The 26,256-nt window shown below is 39.9% G+C and overlaps 1 protein-coding gene across 5 annotated transcripts in view; it reads right to left on the bottom strand.

Moving 5' to 3' along the window:
* Positions 1–26,250, bottom strand: part of LOC121066504 (ankyrin repeat domain-containing protein 26-like) — a 39,302-nt gene extending 13,052 nt beyond the window's left edge. For 2 of the 5 annotated variants that reach the window (XM_040550090.1, XM_040550121.1), the window contains exons 1-13: positions 23,835–26,250; positions 22,758–22,996; positions 21,812–21,967; positions 20,197–20,230; positions 19,828–19,966; positions 18,154–18,367; positions 17,691–17,874; positions 15,883–16,029; positions 13,692–14,648; positions 11,777–11,929; positions 10,905–11,080; positions 10,627–10,720; positions 9,075–9,152 (exon numbers count right to left, since the gene is read on the bottom strand). In XM_040550090.1, coding sequence (XP_040406024.1) covers positions 9,075–9,152; positions 10,627–10,720; positions 10,905–11,080; positions 11,777–11,929; positions 13,692–14,648; positions 15,883–16,029; positions 17,691–17,874; positions 18,154–18,367; positions 19,828–19,966; positions 20,197–20,230; positions 21,812–21,967; positions 22,758–22,996; positions 23,835–24,665 — 3,402 coding nt within the window. In that variant the 5' untranslated portion in view covers positions 24,666–26,250. The remainder of the gene's footprint in view (positions 1–9,074; positions 9,153–10,626; positions 10,721–10,904; positions 11,081–11,776; positions 11,930–13,691; positions 14,649–15,882; positions 16,030–17,690; positions 17,875–18,153; positions 18,368–19,827; positions 19,967–20,196; positions 20,231–21,811; positions 21,968–22,757; positions 22,997–23,834) is intronic. The other 3 variants (XM_040550101.1, XM_040550111.1, XM_040550127.1) reach the window with 3 other exon arrangements.
* Between the last annotated feature and the right edge of the window lie 6 nt (positions 26,251–26,256).

Here is a 26,256-nt window from a genome sequence, read left to right as displayed (position 1 = left end):
ATAGACCAGAAAATTGCGTGGTCTCACTTATGACAATTTTGGTGCCGTGACTCGGATGAAGGCGGATTGACTGGGGATCCTTTCGGGGGAGGCGCCCCGCCGGTTTCGGCGGCCCCTGGAACGGAAAGCCTCACTCGAGCCCTTCACTGACGAATCCTAAAATTAGGCACAAGCAAATAAAAACCGGTAACCCCAAGCAATCTTTGTGCACGAAGACCGAACGAAGACCCACGGGGTGGGTAAGTATAGGCCGGTGATCCGTTCGGTTGGGGTTGGGAATCCCGGAGCACGACATATGAGACGTCCAAGTGCGGACGAAGCGAGTGTGGACCCCTCGGTGGTGCGGTTCCCATATCCCGCGAGGGACTGGGCCACGAAAAGGGGGAAGTGTTTTGTGTGTGTGTGAGTGAAGGTGTTCCGGAAGATGGGGCAGAAGAAAAGTAAGCCTTCTGGCCTCATGGGAAGGGAATCTAGTGGTGTAGGGATACCCTCTATTCCCTCTGATAGTCCATTAGGAGTAATGATTAAACATTGGAGTGATTCCCCTTCTAGGCGGGGAAAGAGCAAAGTTAAAATGATTTATTATTGTATTGAAGTATGGGGCAATAAGCCCATAAAAGGGGACAGCATTTTCTGGCCCCCATTTGGCTCTTTCGAGGATTGGATATGCCAAGCCTTAAATATTTACGTAAACTCCAAGGAGCCCTTTAGCCCGGAGGAAAGTGAGTATGCGCACCTCTGGATAAATTCAGATACAAGGACGCAATTATACCCTCTAAAAGAAAAAGGAGGGCGGGATAAAAAGAGGAAAGACTTAGAAGTTCCAGCACCACCCCCGCCCTATGTTCCACCGCCTGCACCGACGGCCCCCGTCCTTAATGGACCCTCTGAGTCAACAGTATCAGGAGAATCAGAATCAGATCATGAAGCACAAGGGCCAGTAACAAGAAGCAGGACAAGAAGTCAAAAACCTGACCTAAAGGAAGGATTATATCCCCTGCGGGAAATAGCAATGGGAGGACCCCAGCCAGGAATGGGGTATGTGGCTGTTCCCCTTAATTCAGGGGATGTCAGAGATTTTAAGAAGGAGATGGGAAATTTATTAGAGGACCCACTGGGAGTAGCTGAGAAAGTGGATCAATTCTTGGGTCCAAATATATATACCTGGGAAGAATTACAATCTATCCTGGGAATCCTCTTTACATCAGAGGAGAGAGGAATGGTTAGGCGTGCTGGTATGCGAATTTGGGATCAGCAGCACCAACAAGGCCCGGCTGCAGATATTAAATGGCCAGTGCAGCCACCAAATTGGAATAATCAAGATCCCGTACATAGAGGTCATATGCAAGACCTGAGAACTATCATAATTCAAGGAATACGGGAATCGGTCCCTAGAGGACAAAATATAAATAAAGCCTTCAATGAGCAACAAAAGAAGGATGAAACCCCGACAGAATGGTTAGAAAGACTGCGAAAAAACTTGCAGTTATACAGTGGCTTAGATCCTGGAACCCCGGTTGGGGAGGCGTTGCTCAAGGCCCAGTTTGTAGCAAAATCATGGATAGACATTAGGAGAAAATTAGAAAAAATAGAGGATTGGCAGGACAAAGGGTTGGATGAACTCCTGAGGGAAGCACAGAAGGCATATGTTCGTAGGGAGGATGAGAAGGAGCGGAAACGAGTACGTATGATGGTGGCAGTGGTACGAGAGGGACAGAGAGGAGTCGGGCCGAATCGAGGGTTCGGTCCCACGAATGGGAAATTCAGAAAGGAAGAGAAGAGTGGCCAGGAACAAAGAAATGTGATCTGCTTTTACTGTAATAAAAGGGGTCACATGAAAAGGGAGTGCAGACAAAGAAAGGAAGATGAGAAGATGTTTAAGAGTGAATAGGGGTGTCAGGGGCTCTATTTGCTGGGGACCCGAGATAAAAGCGAGCCCTTGATAAAACTGAAAGTAGGTCCCCAGCGTGAGGAAGTAGAATTCCTCATAGATACAGGGGCTGAAAGATCAACAGTCCAAACCTTACCCACTGGATGTAGGGCCTCTGCAGAAAAAGTACAAGTGATCGGAGCAAAGGGGGAGCCTTTTGGGGTCCCTGTTATAAAAGAAGTAACCATCGAATCTGATTCTAAAGTGAGTGAGGGATCTCTGCTCCTAGTACCAGAGGCCGAATATAATTTGTTAGGTAGGGACTTAATAATAGAGTTAGGGATAGGGTTAGAAGTGATAAGTAGAAGGTTAGAAATTAAGCTGTGCCCGCTTCGAGTGGAAGACAAAGCAAATATTGATCCTGGGGTCTGGTATACCTCAGAGAGCGTGGGAAAATTAAATATTAGACCTTTCAAAGTGACCATAAACAGACCAGAAATACCAGTTAGGGTGAAACAATACCCCCTTTCAGAAGAAGGTAGGAGAGGGTTAAAACCCGAAATCCAAAGGTTATTACAGCAAGGGCTATTGGAGCCCTGTATGTCCTCTTTCAACACTCCCATCTTACCAGTAAAGAAGAAAGACGGTAAATATAGATTAGTACATGACTTAAGGGAAATTAATAAAAGAACCGTTAGCAGGTTCCCAGTGGTGGCAAACCCACACACCCTGTTAAGCCAACTGCATCCAGACGACCGATGGTATAGCATAATCGATCTGAAAGATGCATTTTGGGCGTGCCCCCTGGATGAAAAATCTAGGGACTATTTTGCATTCGAATGGGAAGACCCAGATACACATAGAAAACAACAATTAAGGTGGACAGTTTTGCCTCAGGGTTTTACGGAATCTCCAAACCTGTTTGGGCAGGCCCTGGAGCAAATTTTACAAGAGTTTAACAGGACACCTGGCACAACAATGATTCAATATGTGGACGATCTGCTACTAGCAGGAAAAGATGAGGATGCTGTAAGACAAGCAAGTATCAGCTTGCTGAATTTTCTGGGGTCACAAGGATTAAAGGTTTCAAAGTCAAAGTTGCAGTTTGTAGAAGAGGAAGTAAAATACTTAGGTCATTTATTAAATAAAGGGACGAAGAAATTAGATCCTGAAAGGGTTAAAGGAATTCTAGGAATAAAAGCCCCAACTACTAAAAGACAGGTACGACAATTGCTAGGGCTGACCGGATACTGTAGACAATGGATAGAAGATTATAGTGGGAAGGTTAAATTTTTGTACAATAAGCTGAATAAGGACGGATTACTCAAATGGACAAAAGATGATGAGGAGCAATTAGAGAAATTAAAGGAAGAACTTATGCATCCACCAGTTCTGAGTTTTCCAGAGTTAAAGAAACCATTTTTCCTGTTTGTGAATAGCACCGAAGGAACTGCCTACGGTGTGCTTGCCCAAGAGTGGGCAGACAGTAAAAAACCGGTGGCCTATTTATCCAAACTGCTAGACCCCGTTAGTAGAGGTTGGCCTAGCTGTTTGCAAGTTGTGGTGGCAGCTGCCCTATTAGTGGAGGAAGCTCAAAAGATTACGTTTGGGGGAGAAATCAGGGTTATATCCCCCCACAACATACGTGGAGTGCTGCAACAAAAAGCTGAAAAGTGGATCACAGATGCAAGGCTGCTGAAATATGAAGGAATTTTGATATCGTCACCCAAATTAACACTAGAAACAACCTCAGTACAGAACCCTGCTCAATTTCTTTATGGTGAATCGAGAGAGAAGCTCGAACATGATTGTCTTAGAAATATAGAAGAACAGGTAAAATTAAGACCTGACTTAGAAGATGTGGAATTACCCTCAGGGGAGCAGATATACGTGGATGGATCCTCAAGGGTAATTGAAGGTAAAAGAAAATCGGGATACGCATTGGTTAATGGAAAAACATTCGAGGTAATAGAATCAGGCCCTTTGAGTCCGAGTTGGTCAGCACAGGCCTGCGAGTTGTATGCTATGTTAAGGGCTCTAAAGTTGTTAAAAAATAAAAGCGGAACAATATATACAGATTCAAAATATGCATATGGAATAATCCATACATTTGGAAAAATATGGGAAGAAAGGGGACTAATTAATTCTCAAGGAAAAGGACTGATTCACGAGGAACTAATTATCCAAGTTTTACAAGCTGTAAGGGAACCAAAAAACATTGCTGTGGTACATGTCAAGGGACATCAGAAGGGAACAAACCCTCAAATTAGGGGAAATAATTTGGCAGACCAGGAGGCAAAACGAGCAGCACTCATGTGTGTATATGAAATAGCTAAGAGGGCGGACTGTCCAAGTTGCGGCAGGGGGAAGGATTTAAAGAAATTCCCCTGCTATGATTGCTGGAGTGAGTGGGGAGTCGAGGGAATAGAGTGCAACTGCTCTGAAAAAGAAACACCTCCTTATAAAAATTGTTACAAGTGTGGACCGGCTCAATCGCTGTGGTCGAATGGGCCTATTCCGCTCCCATTGCTCTGCTTTACTGCTGTAGAAAAGCAGAAAATGAAACAGATGGGAATAAGGGAAACTGAAAAAGGAGAATGGGTCCTTACCGATGGGCGTAAGGTAATACCGAAAGCAATGGCTCTGAGGGTGCTACGGAGACTACATGAGCGTACACACTGGGGTACTCAGGCGTTGGTAGATCAATTTGCTACAAATTACATGTGTATAGGGGCATATAACATAGCAAAAAGAATTGTGAATGACTGCATAACTTGCCGGAGGGTAAATGCTCAGCACATGCGGAGAAGAGTTCCCGGTGGACGGGAATTGGCTCACCGACCTTTTGCAAAAATTCAATTGGACTTCACTGAACTTCCAAAAACAGGAAGATATAAATATTTATTGGTCATTATAGACCACTTCACTAATTTTGTTGAAGCATTTCCTGCGGTAAGAGCTACTGCGCAAACCGTGGTGAGAATATTGTTAGAAAATATAATTCCCCGATATGGGATTGTGGAAACAATTGACTCTGACAGGGGACCACATTTTGTATCTAAGATATCCCGTGATACTATGAAAGCTTTGGGAATCAATTGGGAATATCATACTCCCTGGCATCCTCAAAGTTCAGGAAAAGTAGAACGAATGAATGGGGAAATTAAAAGGCAACTGACTAAGCTGATGCTAGAAACAAAGGCTTCCTGGATAAAATGCTTGCCACTAGCTTTGCTAAATATACGTACCCAACCCAGGACCGATCTAGGAATCTCGCCTTTTGAAATGCTGTATGGCATGCCTTATGATTCGGAAGTACCCCCTGATCACCCCCATTTGCAAGATGCCCAATTAAAACCCTATCTAATACAATTAATGAATAGGCGCAAGGAACTGCAGAAAAAGGGCCTAGTTGCACAGCGTCCCCCGCTGGACATGACAATACATAAAATACGACCGGGAGATAAAGTCCTGGTAAAGACATGGAAAGAAGTTTCACTGACACCACAATGGGAAGGTCCCTATGTTGTTCTGCTCACTACAAAAACTGCTGTTCGAACTGCGGAAAAGGGATGGACACACGCCAGCCGCATTAAGGGACCCATCCGCGATGAAAAGTGGGAGGTTACTCCGGGAACTGATGATCTGAAGCTCACCTTGCGACGGACCCGATAAGTATTGTGGGTTAAGGCAAAGGCCCTCCCCTGAAGAACACTACTGCTGCCGAGAAGAACTAAGACCTCGTAGTTGGTTGCAACCCAACTGACGAGTAAGGCAGAGGAGTGAATTAGTGGGGAAAAATGGGTCTCGGCCATTCCTATTGATATTTAGGGGTCCTCGCAGTGATCACCTCCTGCATAGCGACTCAACACCACCCACACCAGCCTTTCCAGTGGAGTCTGATAAGAGGGGAAGACACCACTATGGTACAACAAATCATTACGGCTGGTGCCCCCAGTTTTAAGACAGACCTTTGCAAAATAACAACCGTAGAACCGTGCGATAATCGATCAGATTTCTATCTTTGTCCAGCCTCCCATCCAGGAAAAGGTTACTGTAATGCCCCAGCTCAGTATTTTTGCGCTTCCTGGGGATGTGAGACTATTGCCTCAGCATGGAATCCAGGTGGGGAAAAAGACAAATATTTAGCTGTCCAATTTGGACCTAAGGGCTGTATAAACCGCAGAGTAGCAAGGGGGATTTGTGGGGCTCCCCTCGTTGGGGGAAATTGCACATTTTTATGGATAAATGTAACTAACCCTATGGATCAGGGATGGATTTTTGGAAGAACTTGGGGAATACGATATTATGAGCATGGGGGCGACAGAGGAGGATTTATTCTAATTAAGAAAAATAGGCTACCAGAGGCACCGCGACCCGTGGGGTCCAACCGAAGTTTGGGACCACTTTATACGGTGCCCCACCCCACACAATCTAGCAAAAGCATGAGTGTGACCGAAACAACATCCTCTCTGACCCAGTTCCCTAGTGTTACAGAGGGAGATATGGTTGCCCCTATAAGTGGCATGTGGAAAGTCATAAATGCTAGTTTCCAAGTGCTTAATCAAACCAACCCGGACATAACAAGAGGGTGTTGGCTGTGTGTTAGTATTAGGCCTCCGTACTACGAAGCAATAGGGGATATGGGGACCCCTGAGTATTCGAACGAAACTAGTCCCTACAAATGTAGCTGGGGACAGGAGGTTGGGATAACGCTAACTCAGGTTACGGGAAAAGGTAGATGTGTAGGGACAGTTCCAAAAGGGAAAAAGGATTTATGTAATATTACTGAAAATGGGTATCAGTCACATAACTGGTTAATTCCTGCAAAGAACACTAGATGGGTATGTTCGTCTTTAGGGGTAACACCATGTCTATCTTTAAAATTGTTTAACTCTTCACATGATTTTTGTGTACAGGTAGTAATTATACCTAGGATTCTTTACCATTCTGAGGAGTATATGTACATCCAACATGCTATGGCAAAAAATCATTAAAGGAGGAGAGAGCCTATTACGGCTGTTACTTTAGACACTCTGATGATTCTGGGGGCTGCAGGAGCCGGAACCGGAATTACCTCTCTGGTAAAACAAAGCCAAGAATTTACTTCTCTACGCATTGCTGTAGATGAGGATTTGGCCCGTATCGAGCAATCTATATCAGCTTTAGAGAAATCTGTGCGATCCTTATCTGAAGTAGTACTACAAAATCGTAGAGGATTAGATCTGATTTTCCTACAGCAAGGAGGATTGTGTGCAGCCCTACGAGAGGAGTGTTGTGTATATGCTGATCACACTGGAGTAGTGAGGGACACAATGACCAAATTGAGAGAAGGGTTGGAAAAACGAAAAAGGGAAAATGAAGCCCGCCAGAATTGGTACGAATCCTGGTTTAATTACTCGCCTTGGCTTACCACACTACTATCGACTTTAACAGGACCTTTGCTGCTGCTTATATTAGCATTAACTTTTGGACCATGCATATTTAATCGAGTAATCGCGATTGTAAAAAGCCGATTAGAGGCAGCTCACCTTATGCTTATACGCACCAAATATGAATCTCTTGAACAAGAGGAAGATGACACAGAAACCTTAATGTTGAGCAAACTAGTGCTTCAGAAATTCAATGAACAAAATTTGTTAGAAAAAGAAAAAGGAGGGATTGTGATAAATTAGCAGGTGTTTGTTCATTGTCTCTAAAAGGAATGCAGAGAATATACTGAGAAGATAAGGTTTCACAATTTATGGCCTTGTTAAGGGGGAGGATTAAGAAAGTAGATAGTGGGGAAGGGGGTGCTGGGCAAACATCCTTGATGAAATAAAGACTCTGTGATCGCAAGGCATCGCTTCACTACCCCCTTTCCTGAGCACGAGCATAACTCATGAACACTGAGAGAGGAGCGACGACCCCCCAACAACGGACTGCGCAGCCTCAAGAGATTCAACAGGAACTTGGATGCTATAAAACAGCGATGCGAAAAAAGGAAAGTTGCGTGCCGTTGCGGAGCGGAGACTCCCTGGCCGCCCAGCGCTGTTTTGCTTGTGCCTGCTTACTTAATTAATAAAATATTTTTGATAGACCAGAAAATTGCGTGGTCTCACTTATGACACCCTACACTCACTGCTTGTGTAATAACTGCAAATCTTCTCAGAGCAAGAAAATGTTTTCAAATCAGCAATATTCTCCTTTTAAAGCAACAAAGATTTGAGTTACAGATGTATTTATGTGGAAATGAGCTTGTTTTTTCAGTTCACATGTACAGAATAAAAGTTAACTAGATGCGTTGAGTAGCACATTTAAAAACAAAACGTCCACTGATCTACAGAAAGACATAAAAACCTCAGCACAAAGGCTTAGGTGTAAATTTACAATTTTGTAAAGCTTTCTCAGGTGTCCTTACAGAGTAGGTCAAATCCTGGGTCTTAATACACAACAATGTAGAGGTAAGATAAAGAAATCTTAAAAAACATTAATAAGTGTATGTATGCCCGAAACCTCATGATTGCTTCTAATTGGTATGACACCAAAAGAGGAAGAAAGAAAAGGAGGCTGGAAAAGAGCTCAGACTTCACTGGGGCAGAAAATCAACAGCTTTTCACTTCCAGCAGAGCCCTGCAATAGGTTCATTTCCCAACAACAAAGTCCTTTAAGAATACTCCAGGGTTTCACAAGATGCTAGACCATGCACATACAGCAGCTCCCATCCAGCTGCCTGCCACTGCGCAGTATCACCTCACCTAATTACTCCACTCCTTCCTCACCTCAGCCCCCTGTGTGGCAGGAAAGCACCAGTACCTATTCACAAGTGGGAAAAAAAGCTAACGAGCTCATGTGGAAGCTGTGACAAAGTGCTGAAGATAACACAGATCTCCCAAGTCCAGTCTCCCTTCTCAGCCTTCAACCACACGTCTCCCTCCTGCCCACATCATCCATCATATCCATCAAAGGAATCATGCCAATGAACACAAGTATCCACATACCACCACACAGATACAAAATGCAGCAGCAGCAGCAGAATGCAGAAATTTACAGCCTTTACCCTTGAAGGTGCCTTGCCCTGAAACCAGAAGGGTATTTGTCAGCTCATCTGTACTTTACAACGTACCCAATCTTTCCATTAATTACCTGCATACAAAAACAAAAACAAAAAGCAAAACAACAAAACAAAGACTAAAGCAGTTATTTGCAGAAGCCATTAAGGTACCTGCTGATGTTGGTGCTCTTCTGCAGTTGTCTGTGTTGTCCGCAAGCCAGTTATCAAGTCCTCTAGGCGATTATGAACCTAAGGAAGCATTAAAAAAAAAAAAGACAACACTGACTTTCTAGACTGAAGTTCACACTTCAGTACCAGAAATAAATATTACACACATCTTTCCATCTCTTTATACCTTTAATATTTATCCCCACCACCAACGACCAGAACTACCTTAGTCTGATGCTATCGTAAAATTCATAGCAATCATCACCTCTGCCATTTGCTCCAGGAAGAGAACCATGTAGAATACAAAGAATCTTTGATGAACACACAAAGGATGTTTTCCCATTCACAGTACATTTGAAAGCCAAGCTATCTTAACTAAGGGGGAAGTGTAAGCACTGTGACTGCCTTCCCTCCTCTTTTGCCAGCGTCAGCACAGCATGCAAAGTTCAACTCTCAGGTATAGTTATTTTCAAAGCCTCTTCAACATTAATTAACTACAGGTGTAACAATGACCCTAGTTGATGACCACTGGTTAGAATATAAAAATTATTTACTTCATGTAAGTCACAGATGAAACCACCTTATTTATGCTAATATTAACCACTGAGTTGTGGCACTGAGAAATTCCAAGCCTTGCAACAAGTTCTGCAAATGATACCATGGAAATTCCTCTTTACTGTTTCATGAAAACAAACACACACCAAGCCACCAAGGGCAAAGCAATTCTGCACAGCAAAATCTCTGGGGAATATAATCCTTGTCCTGGTCTGATCAGAGAATCATTAAGGTTGGAAAAAGCCTCCAAGATCATCTGGTCCAACCATCACCCTACACCATGTCCCTAAGCACCAGGTCCAACCTTTCCTTGAACACCCCCAGGGACGGTGATGCCACCACCTCCCTGGGCAACCTGTTCCAATGCCTAACTGCTCTTTCTGAGAAGAAATGTCTCCTCATTTATAACCTTATCCTCCCCTGGTGCAACTTGAGGCCATTCCCTCTGGTCCTATCACTAGTTACCTATGAGAAGAGGCCGATCCCCAGCTCCCCACAACTTTCTTTCAGGCAGCTGTAGAGAGCAATAAGGTCTCCCCTGAGCCTCCTCTTCTCCAGACTAAACAACCCCAGTTCCCTCAGCTGTTCCTCCAGTCAGGCTTCTGGCATAAAGCTCTTGGCACCAATATCAGTTGTGGAATTTCCCTGGGGTAACTTACTGAAAATCTTTCAAGATGCACATACTGATACGTGTCTGAAGCAGCGTCTGATGTCATGGTATAAAACAGAAAATATTTAAACCGGCACTTGAGTGTCAAAACCTTACCTTAGACAGCGTTAAGTAGGGCTTGCTATAATATTACAGGAAAACTCTCAAAACTGGGAAGCTGGGGAAGCGACCAGCAGGATTTTCAGAGCTGCCTATTGTCAGCAGAACTCAGGAACTGAGCTCCCCTACACTGTCCAGGAAAATCCCATGTTACAACTTTCTCACAGAAAATACATAACTATTCTCAGAAGCTCACAAAAAAAAAAAAAGAGAAGTTTATGACTAGCTTACTGAGGCAGAAGTTTGCAGGTCTTTCTGAAGGGCTTCAATCCTGTTGGTTTGTTGTTTGGCTGTGGCTTCCAATCTGGCATTTTCAATTTCAAGCCTGAAAGAGAAATACAGGTCTTATGATGGAAATTCACATGAGCACCAATTCTGAAAGAACATAATCTAATGTGAAAGCTTCTTTTAAAACCCTATAGTAATATCTTGTGATGCAACAAAACAATCCTGGTGTTTTCACATAATCACAGAAAGCAAAATCTTGCTTCACTATGTTATTTTCTTACCTTTGCACATGCTCTTCCAGTTGTTTTATAGTAGTATTAGTTCCAGAAGATGATAACAGAAGGTCTTGCAGTTTCTGGGAAGAAGCTATTAATTCTCTTTCCTTATTATCTAAGACAGTCTTTAAGTCATGAACACAATGCTCAGACTGAATACATTGTTGTTCTGATTCCTGCAACTGAAAAAACTCACAGTAGAAATCCATACTACAGGTTAGTTTCTCTCTAGAGAAGTCAACGGGTGATAAAGAATTTGAGCACTGCATGTATCTGCACATACACTCTACACAAAGTATTGTTATCACCTGAAATACATTTGAACCTTCACTTCTCCTAGCAAATGAATAGAAATTGTGTTACTTCATGTTATACCAGCCTCTCCCATCCCTATATTGAATTTCCATAGCACTTATCTAAGCACTGACACCACCACTCCTACCCTTTCAGTGACTCACGACATGGAATCTGCTTGCTTGCTAGCGGTCTGAAAATTATTAATTAATTAATTTCAGTGAACTGAAAATTTTCAGTTCATCCTTCTCCTAAAGTGACTTCACAGCTCCAAAATAATTAGATTCTCATGACTTATATTTCAGGAAAAGAAAAGCATAGACAACTACCATGGTTTTGGCTGGTACAGATTAATTTTCTTCAGAGGCTCACACAATGCTGTGTTTTAGATTTTTGATGAAAACTGTGGTGAAAACACACCAATGTTTTAGATGTCATAGAGCAGTCTGTACGTAGAGCCAAGGACTTTTCAGCTCCTCATGCTGCCCTGTCAGCGAGGAGGCTAGGGGTGCACAAGAAGCTGGGAGGGGACACAGCTGGGACAGCTGACCCACACCGGCCAGAGGGGTATTTCATTTCTATACCTTGGTTTTAACCCTGTCCAACTCCTTTTGCAAGCGCAGTTTGTCTTCCTCCAGGTCACTGCGGTAGTGCGTAGTAACTTCAAGTGCAGCTTCTGACATAGACTGCTTTTTAAGAGCATCAGCAAGTTCCTGCTGCAGCTGTCTGACCATACCCTAAAAAAATCAGTAACATGAACATGAAGAATAGAATACGAAATATGCCTTTGCTTCTTTACTTAAACTTACTAGATCATATAATTCAGTGTTCACGATAAATTCAAAGGTGTGAAATTTTGCGTGCCACCAACAGGCATCTGCACATCTCAACTGCACACATACAAACTATGAGCAGCTCTTTATGAGAGTTTCTGTTTCTAAATAAAAAAAGGGCTTAAGTCATATTCTTCTTGGAACAACACACAAGCACACACTGTAATCATGTATTCTTTTTCTAAGAAAACACAAATAATGTTTTGATGTAAGAGCTAAAGATATTGCTCTGATAATCAAAGGTGCGACTTTGTCTTAGATCTCTCCTTGTGCTATTCCTCCACTAGGCAAATATAATTAAGCTCTTTTGAAGCTTTAAGTACATGTTAAATCACATCCTCTTACAGTCTTATTGAATTCATTTTGGATTAACATTGTATATCTATTAACTTCAAAAGGTAGTAGAAAAAATATAAAGCAATTTACAGGTTAAATTGACTGACAACACACTGCTGGACTACTCTCCCCATGTCCCACCTTTCAAAGTAAACAAAAATTAAGGTGGTTATCAGACACATTCAAGTACTTAACTCACTCAAAGATTCTGAGTTTGTTATGAAGAAGGAAAAGTAATTTTGGATCACCATTCAAATCATTAAAGGACATGAACCTCACACCAGAGAGTCTAAATACAGAACATGATTATTTCCTATTTTCTAGACAGGAAAGGAAGATTAAACAAAATGGTTAAGGCAACTTTTTAATCATTATTCTACTTGGAATTGAGAGTACGCTACCTATTATATAACATACATAACTACACATTCTCTCATCACCTATAGCTTTTTTAGCTGTCTAGCTATTCCTTGCTTCTACCTCCATCGTAATTTTCAGTTCCATCCTTTTTATTGACAAAAGTCATTTACAATTGGGAGCAACACTTGTTTCATGCATATTTGAGACATACAAAGTTATGCTAGCACTCTGCAAAGCAGCACATTTCATATTCATGCATTGTATCAATTTGCAGAAAGTTTAACTGATTTCCTAATTGGCCTTTCTTCTGTGTGGCTAAGTAGCCTTTCACAGAGCCACAAAGAAAGAAAATATTTAAATATGGCTATACAACAAAAAAAATACAGAAGACTAAACTTAGGTCAGTGTTCAAAATCAAATTCTTGAGGAACTGACAGGTACTTTAGAACTCCCAAAACACATACAAAAATTAACACCTGGACAATACTAATGGTCTTCAATTTTATAGCATCTTACAGAGAAGCATTTTTTTTTCTGTAGTAACATACTATAAACACTCCTCCCCGCCCCAATCACTTCACTTACCTGCATCTTCATTTCTCAACCCTTGCATATTGGATGGTTCTTCTTTATGTATTTCTGTGTGTGTCATCAGTGCAGTGGTATATCAAACCACCACTCTACAGGGCATAGAAAGGACTAAGGAAAAGGGATGAGAAAAGTTCTAAGGAAGAACTACCTTCTTCATCAAACCCTACATTTGGATACCTTTTTCTGTTCTCTGATCAGATCTTGGCATTGGCATCCAATTTGCCAAAATCTTTCACAGTTCCAGGAGAAACACAACAAACCAGAAAAAAAATCGGCATGATTTGGTCCTATGCATATAACTTATGCATGATTTGTTTTAGAAATATAAAACAATTTCAAGAAATTATAAATTTTAAATTGCTCTGAATGTATACTTTACCTCTCTTTCTACTTTGTCAGCCTCGTATTTGAAGACTTGTTCTCTTAAATCTGTACACTTGGTTTTTAATTCCTTGTTTCTCTCTTCCATCAGGTAAACTTGCTTTTCAGTATCAGCTCTGAGTTTGTTGAAAATATCATTAAATCTGTCCTGGACATCATTCACAACTTTTTCTTTGATGATCCCCTTGTTCTGCATATCTTCCAACTGTTGACGGAGTAAAAGATTTTCACTTTGGAGCTGGGCCAATCGCTCCTGCATGGATTCCTGCTTTATCATAAACTTGCTTACTTGATCTTTCTCAAGTTGCCGAGCATGATCACTTTCCTTTGCCTGACATTGGGCTTGACTTAATTCCTTTTGTGTCATTTCTAAAAGTAGTGTTTTTTCTCTAAGTGTTTGTTTCAACTGGTGAAGCTCATTTTCTAGAGTATTAGCTTTGCTTTCAGCTTTACTCAGCTGCTGAGACAAGCTCTTGTTGGTTTCTCGCACATCAGAGAGGTCATGATGGAGCTTGTCTTGCAACCGAAGCCATTCATCACGTTCTCTCTGAAATGTTCGTTCGACATCACTTTTTGATGTCTGATGACGTTCAAGATCTTGAACAGCAGCGTTCAGGCGAGAACGGAACGATTCAATCTCTGTCTCCAGTCTGTCTTTGCTTTCTTTAGTCTGCTCAAGTTTGGAAGTTAGCACTGCAGATTCTGTCTTTAGTAAATTCAGCTGTCCATTGTATTGAAACACTGTTTGTGTTAAGGCTTCCTCATTCAGTTTAAGTTCCTTTTTAAGATCTTCATTTTTTTCTTTCAAAGTTTCATTTTCCTCTAAATATTTTCCTTCATCCTCCTGGTGCCTAAGTTTTACTTGGTCAAGTTCTAGTCTTAGCATAGCAATCTCATCTTGCAGTAACTGATTTTTGTACAACAGATCCTTTTCTCTTTCATTAGTGTCAGATTCCTGAGTGACAGGGAAAATGAATAAATAGCCAGTCAGGAAATGAATCTGCAAAATACACTTGCAAACTATGTTTTAACATTTGTAATATTGAAGCATGACTGCTAAGATGAGAGAGAAATTTCAGGTGATACATAAGCTACTGTACAATGCATGTGTACAACAAGTACACGCACTGGAATTTTAACAAACCCTTAAAAGCCGCATGAACATCCCAAACATATGCCTTCCACCCCCCAGCCCTGAAGCAGCAACTAAATAATAATTTAAATTTGTGATATTTTAAATACAATTTTTTCAAGTGCCAATGTTTTCTTGTAACCACATACCTTTGTGTTATAAATCTAGTATAAACAGAGATATGAAAAGGTTATTTTCCTTTTCTAACATGAAGCTGAATTGCAACAACTATAAATGCTACCTCTCCTCTTGCATCAGCCCTCAAATGCCTCCTTAAGGCCTAGCTTTTTTTTTTTTTATTACTGAAAGCAAACTATACAACTCCATCAATCATCCCTTAAATGTAGTACTCTTACGTGTTTTCTGCTCATAATATATGTAAATTATTTCCACATTAATGTAACAATCCCATGTTTTTTGGACAGTACAACAAAGAACAAATAATTACTTGAAGCACTGGGTGTTCTTAGTAAATTCAGTAAACCCTTGGCAGGTTTGTGGTTATTTCCCCTCCCCCCCCCGCCCCATCCCCCAATAGAGTCTAGGTTTGCTTTTTCTCCTCCAATTATTCGATCTCCTAGAGAAATTTCATTCATTCTTTATATTCTTTCATAAAATTTTAGAATGTGAAGGTGGAAGAAGGCATACTTTAAAGTAAACAGATTTGATGATGGTATAACTAATCCAAAAGCCAAGCAATGGGATTGCAAACAGTGCTAAAAAACTTCTTTCCTGGTCAGCCTCGAGATAGCTGTGTGTCTGACTGCTAGAAACCTTAAAAACGATAACATCTATAAAATGAAAAATAGCAGACAGCTTAAGAAACTGAGTAAACAGTGTCTTATTTTATATTGGCTTTCTATTTCTACATACAATTCAGGTAAATTCATGGGACTGATGCTGCTTTCCCGAACTTTTGAAGACATCAGTAACATAGTTGGGTTATATTGACAACTGTAGGTTAATCCACCAAAAAGCACAAAAAGTTACTTAAGATTTATTATCATTTTAGAATGAGAGCAGTGAAATTTAATTAATTAGAAACAGAACTGCTTACCTCTGAATTTTTTCCTATGGTTATTCTCGTCTCTTCTTCTAGTTCCTTCTGTCTCCACAGGTGGCTGTTCAAAATTCCTTCTTGCAGGGCTCTGGCACTCTTTTCCTGAGACAGCTGTCTCTGTGTTTCATCACGTTCTTCTTCAACCTACAGTAATATAATCGAACTTCTGAATCTTGAGCAAAATCAGAGCTATCAGTATCTTCCCAGTTCATTCTTCTTTATATTTCATGTACTTTTGCTTCCTCAAAGTTACAAGAGTCCACCTTGCTAAACTAGACTTAATATCGTTTCCAAAAGATCTCCTTTGAATGGCAACTTGATTTTTTATTTTTATTTTTTTACTGGTTTCAGTTTCTGTGGCAGGGGACAAACACCCACTCTGACATAATGTGGGTTGCGTAGATCTGTCTTCTTGCCTGTTTATGTTCCTGGCTACTTATTCTATGCAAGAGAAAGTATTCCTAATGTTACAAATTTGACAACTTACGTGAACCCAAAAGCAGCAGCCAGCTGACTACGTATTTAGGAAGATGCAACTGCCCTTTAGGGCAGAGTGAAGCACCTTACTAAAATTCTGTACATCTTGTCCTAGACAAACAACACATCGATGGCAAGCATCCCACAGGCTAACCCTACTACAGCAAATGATTTAGACTGCTCTGAATTTAAATGTATTATAATTATTATTAAAGCAACTTGGAATAACAGAATCACAAGACTGAAATAAAATTTTGAAGTAAATACAGGCCTGTACTTCCAAAACAACCTTCTCATACTAAGCACAGACTTACAAATGCATTTTCAGTATTTGAAAACAAGCACGTTTAGATTTCTGAATGAATCAAAAATTGTATGAATAGCACATGTCCAAGTTTAGTCCGCACAATCAGCATTATAAAAGTTTTATACTTAATGAATCACTCTCTATACAAAAAAAATTAAAATATAAGAAAGCTATTATTCTTGGTAACATATTCCATACAGAGCTTAAGCAGAAACCCAAGTCAAATTACTAACACACTATACATACTCACTTAAAACAGGAACGGACATTCATATGCTTAAAGTCAAAGATATGAGAACACCGATTCATCAGTTTTAGCACTAACGTTAAGAGCAACATAAACTGAACAAATAACATTTCTAGAAGCACATCAATTCCATTGACTGTACCCTATTGCAATGTCCTAAGCAGAGACTGTGTAGAACCATGACAGAAATACTTAAAAGTATGTCAAGACCAGTGAAAAGATCCACAAAACCATATGTAAGAGCTGAAGAATTTATGCTGATCATATACAGTGAGAATGTCATCATCTCAATCACAGTAAATAAAGCACTAAAGCTGTAATTAAAATACAGGCGAGAGGCTTGCCTGGATTCAGTCCCCTGACTGTGGGCAACAGAGGCAGTGTACAGAATCTCACATAAATGCTAACATTTGGGCCTGAATTTAAATCCCTGTAACTATACTTGCCCTGCAAGAATAATTTTATTTTTCAGAAGGAAAATAAAATTTAAGAAAAAAAAAAATACATTTTGTAGTAATTAGGAAAAATAACTCCAAGTGAGGCTTTGCCTGAAATACAAATAAAAGCATGATTCTGAAAAAGGAGAAAAGGAATCTTGCCTGTAAACCTGCCTGTGAACCAACAGTTTTCTACTGTCCTCAAAATGTGGCAATATAGTTATTTAATGCCTCTTCCATTATCCAGGTATCTCTTTCTCTGAACATACTAGAATGCAATGTCAATTGAAACAAACAGAAAAGAGAAGATGAATGTTTACCTTAGTATTTAATATACCTGTTTCAAGAGCTTTCTCAATGTTATTAACTCTGTTTGTAGATTCCCTGAGTGCAACTCAAGTTGTTGTTTTTCCTCCATCTCTTTACAGTATTGATCCTCTTTCCTTCTTAGTTGTTCTCTTGTTTTCTCATACAGCATTTCAACTCTGAGCCTCTTTTCTTCTTCTTGTTTCAAAGAAAATCTGTGATTTAACAAAGATTATCTGAGGAACTAAATGCTGATATAGAAAAGTAAATATGCCACGTTATGAACTTGCATAGGCAACTTAAACTGTAAAAATGTCACATCTTTTCAAATACAGTATTTTGCTGTAATTTTAGACTTCTAAAAGAATTGTAATTTCATTCCATTAGTGGTGGAAAACATCTTGTGCATCAGCTGTACAAACACACAAATAAACTATTACACAACGTGAATACTGACAAGATAACACACATGATCAGAATAAAGGATTACATACTTAAGGCTTTGGATATCACTTTTCCATTCCACTTCTTGGTGAGCCAATATGGATTTCAAATCCTGAGTCTCTTCTGCTATTAATTGTGACTCTTCTTTTTCACTTTCCAATTTCCTGACTTCTCTACAGAGAGCTGCATACCGACTTTTTTCGCGTTCTATTATCTGTTCATATTGAAGAAGTATGTTTTGAATTTTCAACAGAATAACAGAACCTATTTGGAGATAGAAAATAGACAAAATTGCACATACACACAAATACTTTCCAATGTATAACCTATTTAATACTTAGCTGTATTGAGTTTAGGTGGCAAGGCTTTGGTAGTGGGAAATCTCTGAAAAGGACAGGGGCTGCCTATGCCAGACACAGATGATTCCAACAGACCCACTGCAGGACACAGCTCAGCCTCTCAGCCAAGCTTGTGGCACCTCCAGGAAAACGTATGTTAGAAAGGACAAAAAACACCACACAGGCAGAGGAGGAGAAGGGAGAAAAAAAAGAAAAAAAACATGAGTAAGAGCAAACAGCAAGGTCTGATGAAGGTTGGGGAGGAGGTGCTCCAGATGCTTGAACAGACTCCCCTACAACCTGTGGAGAGCATGCATTTCCCTGCAGCCCCTGGAGAGGACCACGCTGGAGTGCATATCCACACTGCAGCCCATGGAGGACCCCACATTTCCTAAAGGACGTGTAGTCAACGAAGAGCCCACACTGGAACAGACAAGAAATGCAGCACATGCAGAACCCATCCTGGAGTAGGTTTATCCTGAAGCACTGCAGCCTGTGGAAGGTCCCACGCTCAAGTAGGGAAAGGTGTGAAAAGGAAGGAGAGGCACTGCTTTGTACTGACTGCAAACCCACCATCCTACCTGCACTGCTCAGGTGGTGGGACTGAAGTGAAGTTAAGCCTGAGAAAGGGGTGGGAGGAAGGTGTTGTTTTAATATTTTTTATTTTTTTATTTTTTGGTCTTTCTCACCACCCAAATCTATTTTAAATAGTAAACAAATTAATTTTCCCCAAGTGGACTGTTTTGCCCGTGACAGTAATTGGTAAGGGATGTCCCTGTCTTTATCTCACTCATTGAGTTTTTTCATCCTATTTTCCGCCACTGTCCTGTTGATAAGTGGGAGTGATAGTTCAAGTGGGTGGCAGTTTGGCCTATAGCCAAGGTTAACCCACATTTGCCTAATGAAGCTTTAGCATAGTTTAAGAAAAGAAGTACTGATTATGTTTATATAAACTGACGTGTTTCTATGCAAGCATATTACAACATTTTATTATATATTTTTTTTCAGAAAAGCCATTAATTTGGTGAGTTGTCATTACATATTGGGGCCATAAACAGGAAAAAGATTGATTTTGCTAACTTTTGACCACTATATTTGAATGAGCTGATCTGTACCTTACAAGAACCTGCTTTTCCAATTCTGACTAGAGACATAGCCTGCGATAAGTAAGATGCATTTGCTGACAATACAGACAGACATAAAAGATTAGGTGAGATGAATTCTACATTCAGTGCTGAAGAAGTCCGTACTTCTCTGGCTTGTGGGCAGGCGTTGTCTCTCATCGTAAATATTAGATCAAAATAGAAAACTGAAAAATTAGGTATACAAAGAGATCATGTTTTAAAAGAGGAACTCGTAACAGAAAACAGTGATTTGAAAACTTACCTGTATGATCCACACTAAGCTGTTCTAACAGCAACATAGCTTCTTTGTAGGTTGGAGTTGGCAATTCAACATCCTCTGTAGTTGTGTCAGATGACTGTGTTAAATCAAGGTTATCCATAACATCCATTTGTACGCTGACCTGTAAAAGTTACAGTATTTTCTGCATACAACAACACGTTATTATAGATCATTACAGATTCAAGAACAATTCATCCTCTCATTCACAGCCCATAGATTTGGCTCAAATAGTGTGAAGTTGCATACTAGCAGAAATTTGTGCATCTGGTGGACCACTACATAAAAGCTGTTCCTATCTAAGTGATTACAAATTGATACAGAATAATTATCAAGAAACTAATTTTACATTACCGTGTTCTTTTCACTCCCTGTTTTTGCTGCAGGTCTGGAAAACAGAAATACATTTCATTACTGAAATGCTTATTCAGCATCACAATCAATATCTGAAGTTGCTCTGAAAACTTAATTTCAAAAGTGAATTGAACTAAAATTTAATATAAGAATTTTGAACATCCTGTTGAAGACAGATAAAAAAGGCTTATGCGTACAGGAAGGCTATCTTTCCCACAAGATACTAAGAATAATATCATAGAACAACCCAGTTTGAAAGGGACCTCAAAAGATCATCAGGTCCAACCTCTAGTACTATCGTCTGTGAGCTCTGGTAGGTTAAGCCCACTAAGCACTCATTAGCTGCTTGCTCACGCCCCCTCTGGGGGAGAGAATCAGAAGACCAATAGCAAGAAAAACTCAAGGGAAGAAACAGAAACAGGGATAAATAAACAAAGGGAGAAGGAGAGGAAAAAAAACGATGCAAAGCACTCACCACCTCCCAACAGCAAACCAGTGCCCAGACAGTCTCTGAGCAAGACTACACCCTAGTTTTAGCGGTGAGCACGATGAAGCTACATGGTACAGAATATCCCTTTGGTCATTTTAGGTCAGCTGTCCTGGCTGTGTCCTTTCCCAGCCTCTAGCCCATACCCAACCTACTTGCTGTGGTGGCAAAATCAGAAACAGAGAACGCACTAGCACTGTGAAACCACTGCTCAGCAGCAGCTAAACCACTGGTGTGTTATCAACACTGTTTTAGTCATGTATCTAAAAAACACAGCACTGCGTGGGCTGCTAGGAAGAAAATTAACTCCATCCCATCCAGACTCAGGACATCTAGGCATGATGGTGTCACTCTCAGTTTGAGGACTGCTCATTCAGTCAAACTTATTTAGCCATTATGATTCTTTTTGTACGAAAGACATCCTGAGTTCACTACTTTCCACTTGAGGTAATTTCAGGCCAGCAAAACATCAACTTTTTTTTTTTTTAAACAAAAGTTGATTAATCAGGGAAAACTGCTCTTCGGCAAGAACTATGTGCCTGCAACCTGTATTGATAAGCTCTGTGCAGTTTTTCCTTCTTGATGCTTCATGAATCTGAGACAGCTCAATGGCATGCCAAGTATCACTGAACTAGTTCTAGAAAAATTGTTATTCACACTCTACAGCACAGTGGATTATAGAGATAACTAGAGCAACATCCAAAGGTTACACAGCTGTCTTTGTTCTGTACTACAAAGGAGGCAATATTTCTCTCTTTTTGGGCAGGCAAAAGAAAAAAAAGCAGAAAAAAAAGAGAAACCTGTAGTGTATGAGCAACTTTGCCTTTTATAAGTCTCCCATCTCCTTTAAAAAAATATTTAAAAAATGTACGTTTGTGCACATGTGTAAATATAAACGTGTGCACACATTGAGGTAGTTCAGAATTTGTGCTCATTTTCCCTTATCATTAGCTTGACTAATATGTTCAAAGCATTCTAAGCAAGTGATTTTGAACATAAAGGGCATTAGATTAAATTGTCACATGAAAGAAGAATCATTGTATGCATTCAATTTACAAAACTTACTTTTAGTTTTCAGGTCAATTTTTATAACTAAATTTTATTTATAATATTCCTTATATTCAGTACCTTTCTTCATCTTGAGATGTTTCACTGAAAGTGCTATCATCCAGTACTTGAAAATGATTCCCACTGGAAGAACTCATCCTCTGATTAGCCTTCTGCTTTGAAGACTGTCTTTTACTCTCATTTTTTTTTACATCTTTTGCTTTCAGGAAAGATTTACTGCATTAAACAGAAAGAAAAAAAAAACTCACCAAGTATCTTACATAAAATATGAAACATGCTCCAGAAACAAGTCCTGAAACAATCAAGACTAAACACATCTGTGATAAACCACAAGCTTGACTCCCAAGATTCTAGAATACACTCAATTATTTAATCATTTTCCTCTAGAACTGAGGGAGGAAAGGTAGAATCTGAGGAAAATTCAGGTAAGCTGGAACATCACTATCCCCATTAGAAGAAGTACCCAGAGCAGAGATTCTCCTCAGAGGGACAGTAAAAAAATGCCTGAGGTTATGTAAAAGCATCTGCAACTTCTTCAAACTTTTTAGATAAGTTTGCTATCGCTATCTTTCCCTTTTTCCTGACAAAGGCAATCTAAGCTTAATGAAAAGGAAAACAACTGCATGAGGATCACTAAAGTCTTCTAGAAAAGGGAGAAAGCAAATAAGTCCCTAGTTTTCTGTGTGGCTGTTTCCTAAGACAATAACTCTTTCTTCCAATCTTATGGCCCTGGTTTTGAAAACATGCTTAGCCTCAATATTGACAATTAAATTCACAAGATCTCTCTCTCACTCCCCACTGCAATAAATTAGAGCTTCTGTTATGAACTTAGCTCTTCCTGAAAATATTATTTTTCTTAAATGCTTGAGAAGCAATGGACTACTCAGTGTGGCTTTCAGCACTGAGGAAACTACTTCAACTACTATAAGATTAAAAAAAAAAAAGTCCTAAAGCTACTTAATATTACAAATAAGAATTAGAGATTATTTTTTTTAAATCTCTTTACCTTTTTATTGGCATTTCATTTACTTTTGAAGTTTCCTCAAATGAAAAATCCTTTTTGTGCTTTTCTTCTATTATTTTTTCATCCTCAGTTTTCAAACATTCATTCTTCCTGAGATTAAGCTTTTGCTTCATTTGCTGATTAATGGCATTGCCTGCTGGTGTATTTAATTTATCAAGATCTTCTTGTTTCTCCACTGCCTGCATTTTGAAACGTCTCTGCTTCCTTTTTTCCTTCTCAACCTATGAAAAGAAAGTTCAGCTTCATATATTTATCTTTTTCTACAGGAGAGAAACACCATATCCACGATCAAGTAATTCAAGCTTTACTTCTGAAATCAAATAAAATAAGACCATTTCAATTCATATAGGGAAATATTTTCATAAAAATTACACTACAAAGTATACAGAGTCAATGAAAGTACACTGAATTCACTTGTGATTTAAAGCATAACAAAAACATAGCCTTTAGAAAGAAAACAATGGTTTATCTTAAAACATGAACAACAGAAAAGAAAGCATTACTGGAGGACAAGAAGTTGGAAAGACCACACACCGTTAGTTGTAAATACACAGAAAATACAAGTGGAAGTATGCTCGGCTACCTCCTTAATGGGGGGAGCAAGGGGAATCTCAAACCCACAAGCAGAAATGGTTTCACAGCAAACAGGAATTTTAGTGAAGGGCAATGAAGGCACGCCATGCACAAATCACAGCAAATGAATAGATTAGTCAAGACCCTGTTCAGAAGCTATTTTCATTCTTTGATTGAGAATCAGAACTGGTATAGCTGTGCGCGTTTCTTTTTATGGCAATGAAGTGATAACTACTTACACTGGAACTGACTGTCACCTATTGTTAAACCGAAACAATAATACATACTGTTTTCTCAAAACCTAATTAAGTAATGCGGAGAAGGACAACTCTCCACTGCTCTCTTTATTCATAAGTAATGAAACATTAAAACAAAAAAAAAACAAATTGCACAAAGCACCTTCCATTAATGATGAATAGCTAATGTGAACAGGACCATTGATACGCAGAAAGGCTAAAGAATAAGGAGTAGCAGGTGAACTTCTACCTCTTTTTGTAGCTGTACCTTCTCTTTCTCCAAAGCCAGGAATACTATTTGCAGCATTCCTACCTTACTCTTAAATCTTTCCACGTCTTGTTCTAGTTCTTCATCCAGATTCCTTTTCAGAGTGCCACAAGGTTGCTGAGAATTTGCAAAAATACTTTCAATTTCTGCCTCTCCTATTTTATTGTTTTTGATAAGGTAGTCTCTGGAAATATTGCCACTAAGACAGAAGTCTTTTCCAAATTTCCTTTCTCCTACAAAAAATGCATTTTCACCATTTGTAGAAGGAGGTCTTAAATTAGGACGAATATTAGAAATGTCATCCAAAATATTTGTTTTTAAACAGTGTCTCAGGGAGTATTCAGGATTTCCCTCTGCATTTCTACTACTTCCATACTTGTTCTCTTCCATTTCCATAGTAGACATTTTATTTTCCTCTTCTTTCGTTAGAGGCACTTTTGTATTATCTGCATCATTAGTGTAATCTCTTTCATCTGTACTCCAGGTATCTTCCATGTTTGCATTTAAGTTATTTTGATCAGGAAGAACACCAAGGCTTGCAATTACAATTTCCATTTTGGGTTCTTTTAGGTCTGCATTAAGTTTAGTATCTCCAAATTCACCTTTACTTTCTAACTTGTTATTTGATTCTGTCACGTCAGATGAAGCAACGTGAAAACTCTTCAGTTCTTCATTAAAGTTGTCTTCTGACATTTCTTCCACAAAGGAAGTAGTTTTCACAGGTTCACAAACTTCACCAAACAGCTGCTTCAGCTCTGCTGTAATGTTTTTAAAATTTGTTTTCAACTCCCTTTTCTCATTTTCAACCCACATTCTTTCATACCTTTCTTCCCAAGGTTTTAGGCTTAACTGCTTGTCAGCACTGTGGGATTCCTCATTTTCTGCTAGGGCTTCCTGATGTGAAATTTCTGCTTTGTCAGCCTGATTTTCATGTGCTGTTTTTTCTATCAAGTTGGTAGTTTCTAAAATATATTTTTCCTTGAGTAAGCAGGTACAGACAGAAAGATTACCAAAAGAAAGGAAGTTACAGTTAATCCATGTAATTTATGCTGCAAGCTTATCCATCATACAACAGAAATAAAGATAGGGAATTGCTTTTTTTTTTTCCTTCTATTTTTCCTTTTTTTCTTTAAAATAAAAGGACTTACTTTAGAAATAATACTTTTTCTTCAGTTAGATTTCTCTGGACCCAAGGATTGCTTTTACCTTTTAGCCTGCCTGCTCTCTACAATTGGTGTCACTAAGTAGTTTATTTTTTTCATATTTTATTACTTTACTTAAAAAAACACACAACACAATAAACAAATAAAACACAACTGCCTGAATTTTCCCATCCTCCTTCCTTCATCACTCTCTACTGTTTGGTGTTCTACAATTTCCTGCCAGCTGAGCTAATATAGTGCAAGTGACCATAAAAAGCTTATTATCCACCACAGGGAGAACTGGCTATGTTGCAATTCCAAGCCCCAATCAGAAATGTTAAATTCCATTCCAAGCTCCAAAGAAAAATATTTATTAGGAAAGCCTGCCCATTCCTTCCCTCAGCCCCAAAACAGGAACCCAAACTTCTACCAAACCTGTACAACGCCTCAACCCCTCCAACCAGCTCCTCTCTCCAGTCTCCTCAGATCCCTGACCCCACCTACACTTTGTTCCTCAACGTTTCTGACTGCTCGTATGCCTCACGCTCCCCTCAACATGTTCCCTCCCTGCGTGCCTCCTCAGCTTGTGCTCCCTTCTAACTAGGGCCTGCAGCCTTGGTGTCCCAAGGGGCCAAGACCATCCAACTTCTCACTCCTTCTAGTTAGACAGGCCCTCTTCTCCCTTTTAACTCTGCAGAAATTCCTCCTGTCACAATGGGGAGTAGCATCTCAACCAGCCACCACCTGTCTCGGCCACTCCGTTCCCAAGCTCCGTTCTCTTTGCCCAACTTTCACCACCTTCCAAATGCCTCAAGTTCGGTGCTCTGCTGTGGGAGTATTGCCATGGGGGTCTACAAGCCCCTGTGCTTGGTGATAACATCAGACTCGTGAGGATGAAGCCATGAGGAATGTAAAGAAGTGAGAAGGAACAAAGAAGTGGTGATTCACAGGACGCCTTGCTGTCTCAAACTGCTTGTTCTCCGACCTTTAAGATATGGAAGTTGCTACATGTTTGCTGTTGCTGGGCAAAGTTGTGAACCAACAAATAGCTAGTAGGAAAGTACCGCTTGTAGAGCTAATGGTATAAGAAGGGAGGCTGTCCTCAATAAAGTTGTTAAAGTTATTGATCCTTAAACATGCCCTGGTGCTTGTGTGGTTATTACACTACACTCTGCCTGTTGAAATTATGACCCTCATGACCCTCTTTCATGGTGCCTGGGTGTGGGGTGGAAATTACTTGCTCCACTGTCCCTTAAATGTTA

The sequence above is a fragment of the Cygnus olor genome, chromosome 1 (assembly GCF_009769625.2).
Source record: "Cygnus olor isolate bCygOlo1 chromosome 1, bCygOlo1.pri.v2, whole genome shotgun sequence".
Lineage (NCBI taxonomy): Eukaryota > Metazoa > Chordata > Aves > Anseriformes > Anatidae > Cygnus > Cygnus olor.
The sequence above is the reverse complement of the archived record's forward strand: the minus strand, read 5'-3'. Positions and strand labels throughout refer to the sequence as shown.